The sequence below is a fragment of the Camelina sativa genome, chromosome 3, assembly GCF_000633955.1.
Source record: "Camelina sativa cultivar DH55 chromosome 3, Cs, whole genome shotgun sequence".
NCBI classification, from domain to species: domain Eukaryota; kingdom Viridiplantae; phylum Streptophyta; class Magnoliopsida; order Brassicales; family Brassicaceae; genus Camelina; species Camelina sativa.
Window position 1 is genome coordinate 27,669,872 of NC_025687.1, and position 2,485 is coordinate 27,672,356.

The window sequence follows — 2,485 nt, forward strand, 5'->3', positions numbered from 1 at the left end:
TATATTATTTCAATATTCAGGTTTGATTTGATTTTTTCGTATTTGCTAATCTTGATTTTTCTTTGGGTGCAGCCTCGATGGACAGGATGAGTTCTTCACCTCATATGATGAGGTCCATGAGAGCTTTGATGCCATGGGTTTGCAAGAGAATCTTCTTAGGGGTATCTATGCTTACGGTAAGTGAGGAACAAACAACTATAGAAACAATATTTTTGTTTGTGTGTGTTTATGTTGGGATTCCTATAAATTTCATCTCATCTGGATATTTTTTTTCTAGGTTTTGAAAAGCCTTCTGCTATTCAGCAAAGAGGAATTGTACCCTTTTGCAAGGGTCTTGATGTGATCCAGCAGGCACAGTCTGGTACTGGAAAGACCGCCACTTTCTGCTCTGGCGTCTTGCAGCAGCTTGACTATACCCTTGTCCAGTGCCAGGCTCTCGTTTTGGCTCCTACCCGAGAGCTTGCTCAGCAGATTGAGAAGGTCATGCGTGCCCTTGGTGACTACATTGGCGTCAAGGTTCATGCCTGTGTTGGTGGAACCAGCGTCCGTGAGGATCAGCGCATTCTCCAGGCTGGTGTTCATGTCGTCGTTGGAACTCCTGGTCGTGTGTTTGACATGCTTCGAAGACAATCTCTTCGCGCTGACTCCATCAAGATGTTTGTCCTTGATGAAGCTGATGAGATGCTCTCCCGTGGTTTCAAGGATCAGGTTTGTCTTTCCTTTACAAAGTTTGATCATATACCTAGTATGTTTGTTTGTTATGAAAGTGTGATCATGACTTGGTTATATGTTGTTTTCTGGTGAATTTTGCAGATCTATGACATATTCCAGCTTCTCCCACCTAAGATTCAGGTTGGAGTATTCTCAGCAACGATGCCACCAGAAGCTCTTGAGATCACAAGAAAATTCATGAGCAAACCAGTGAGAATCTTGGTGAAGCGTGATGAGCTCACACTTGAAGGTATCAAGCAATTCTACGTGAACGTGGAGAAGGAAGAGTGGAAGCTCGAGACTCTCTGCGATCTCTATGAGACTCTAGCCATCACGCAGAGTGTCATCTTCGTCAACACTCGTCGCAAGGTCGACTGGCTCACCGACAAAATGAGAAGCCGTGACCACACAGTCTCAGCAACTCATGGAGACATGGACCAAAACACAAGAGACATCATCATGAGAGAATTCAGGTCTGGTTCTTCTCGTGTTCTCATCACAACCGATCTCTTGGCTCGTGGTATTGATGTGCAGCAAGTCTCTCTGGTCATCAATTTTGACCTCCCAACTCAGCCGGAGAACTACCTTCACCGTATCGGAAGAAGTGGACGGTTCGGGAGAAAGGGTGTGGCGATTAACTTTGTGACTCGTGATGATGAAAGAATGCTGTTTGATATTCAGAAATTCTACAATGTGGTCGTTGAGGAGCTGCCATCAAACGTGGCCGATTTGCTGTGAAGAAGAAGGTTACTTGTTTTTCAAGTTTCTTATTTGCGTTTTGACCCGTTCCTCTCTTTCTTTCTTTCTCTGAAAGTCTGAATCATCCATACATCTTTTTTTTTCATTCTCTAGTATTCTTCATCAACTTTGTGAAACATATGTCTCGTCTGACCATTTTTCGTTTAAATCACATGCAATATTTATTTCTTCGATTGNAGCGGTTCCCATGGCATTCATGTCTGCGGTTTGGCCATCTGAGCGGAATGATTGGACATGGAAGATTCCAAGGTTTAGTGTAAAGATGACTATGGATGCGTAAACTCCATTCCCCATCCATCCAAGGATTCTGTACCAGTCGAAGAAGAGGTTCTTGGGGCCTTGTTGATACAATGCAGGGAACTAGAAAAGAAGACAGTCCAAGAAATGAGTCAAGATTCAAGGAGGTTTGCTTTTTTTATATGTGAAAGGTGATGGAAAGGACTTTATATTACCTGTAAGCAGACATCAGATGGAACATCTTGTTCAAAAACTCCGAGGGAAATGACGGGGAGAGAAGTGAGAACAACGTTGAAGAGTAATAAGTAGGAGTCATTGTAAATTGATTGGCCAGAAAACCCCGTAAAGGCTTCGAAGTAGAAGAGAGTTAGACCAAATGTTATGTTCTTGTAGAAGAAATAACAAATCTGTGTGAAAAATAACAATTAAGAATCACGATCAAGTATATATATTATGCTGTTGGTGAGTTAGATCAATGCATATATTACCATCTGAGCTATTCGTTTGTAGCACCAGTGTCCGTGGACAACAAGTAGTCTCTCAAGAAACCGAAACTGGGCTATGGAGAAGTCACTTGCCATTACAGCCTGCATAGAAACAGAAACAAATATTCTCAGAAAAAACTTAACCATATCTCACTGTGCTGAAGAAAAGTTTGTTTAAGCACCTGCATGCCTTCAACGCCACTGATTCCTACACCAATATCAGCTTCTTGAATCATTCCAACATCGTTTGCACCATCTCCGATTGCCAAAGTTGTTTTTCCTGTTCCTTCTTT

The 2,485-nt window shown here is 42.3% G+C and overlaps 3 protein-coding genes across 3 annotated transcripts in view; 2 read left to right on the forward strand and 1 right to left on the reverse strand.

The window, feature by feature from the left end:
• The window catches only part of LOC104779364 (eukaryotic initiation factor 4A-2-like), a 10,990-nt gene extending 10,900 nt beyond the window's left edge, over window positions 1–90 (forward strand). The window contains exon 6 of the mRNA XM_010503715.2: window positions 73–90. Within this exon, the coding sequence (XP_010502017.1) occupies window positions 73–90 (18 nt within the window). The remainder of the gene's footprint in view (window positions 1–72) is intronic.
• LOC104778369 (eukaryotic initiation factor 4A-1-like) lies at window positions 54–1,638 on the forward strand. Its single transcript, XM_010502802.1, has 3 exons — window positions 54–176; window positions 278–708; window positions 814–1,638. Exons 1-3 carry the CDS (start codon window positions 134–136, stop codon window positions 1,447–1,449), a joined length of 1,110 nt encoding a protein of 369 aa, XP_010501104.1. The 5' UTR covers window positions 54–133; the 3' UTR covers window positions 1,450–1,638.
• LOC104779365 (phospholipid-transporting ATPase 6-like) lies at window positions 1,573–2,467 on the reverse strand. Its single transcript, XM_010503716.1, has 4 exons — window positions 2,375–2,467; window positions 2,196–2,294; window positions 1,923–2,114; window positions 1,573–1,830 (listed from the first exon to the last, which is right to left on the reverse strand). The coding sequence occupies exons 1-4, from the start codon at window positions 2,426–2,428 to the stop codon at window positions 1,573–1,575; spliced, it is 603 nt and encodes a 200-aa protein (XP_010502018.1). The 5' UTR covers window positions 2,429–2,467.

Bases quoted from the DNA above. Each gene is read 5' to 3' on its own strand.
- LOC104778369 (XM_010502802.1), top strand. From the start codon at position 134: ATGGGTTTGCAAGAGAATCTTCTTAGGGGTATCTATGCTTACG. The intron at 177-277 runs GTAAGTGAGGAA...TTTTTTTTCTAG, and splicing joins TAGGGGTATCTATGCTTACG to GTTTTGAAAAGCCTTCTGCT. The intron at 709-813 runs GTTTGTCTTTCC...TGAATTTTGCAG, and splicing joins CCCGTGGTTTCAAGGATCAG to ATCTATGACATATTCCAGCT.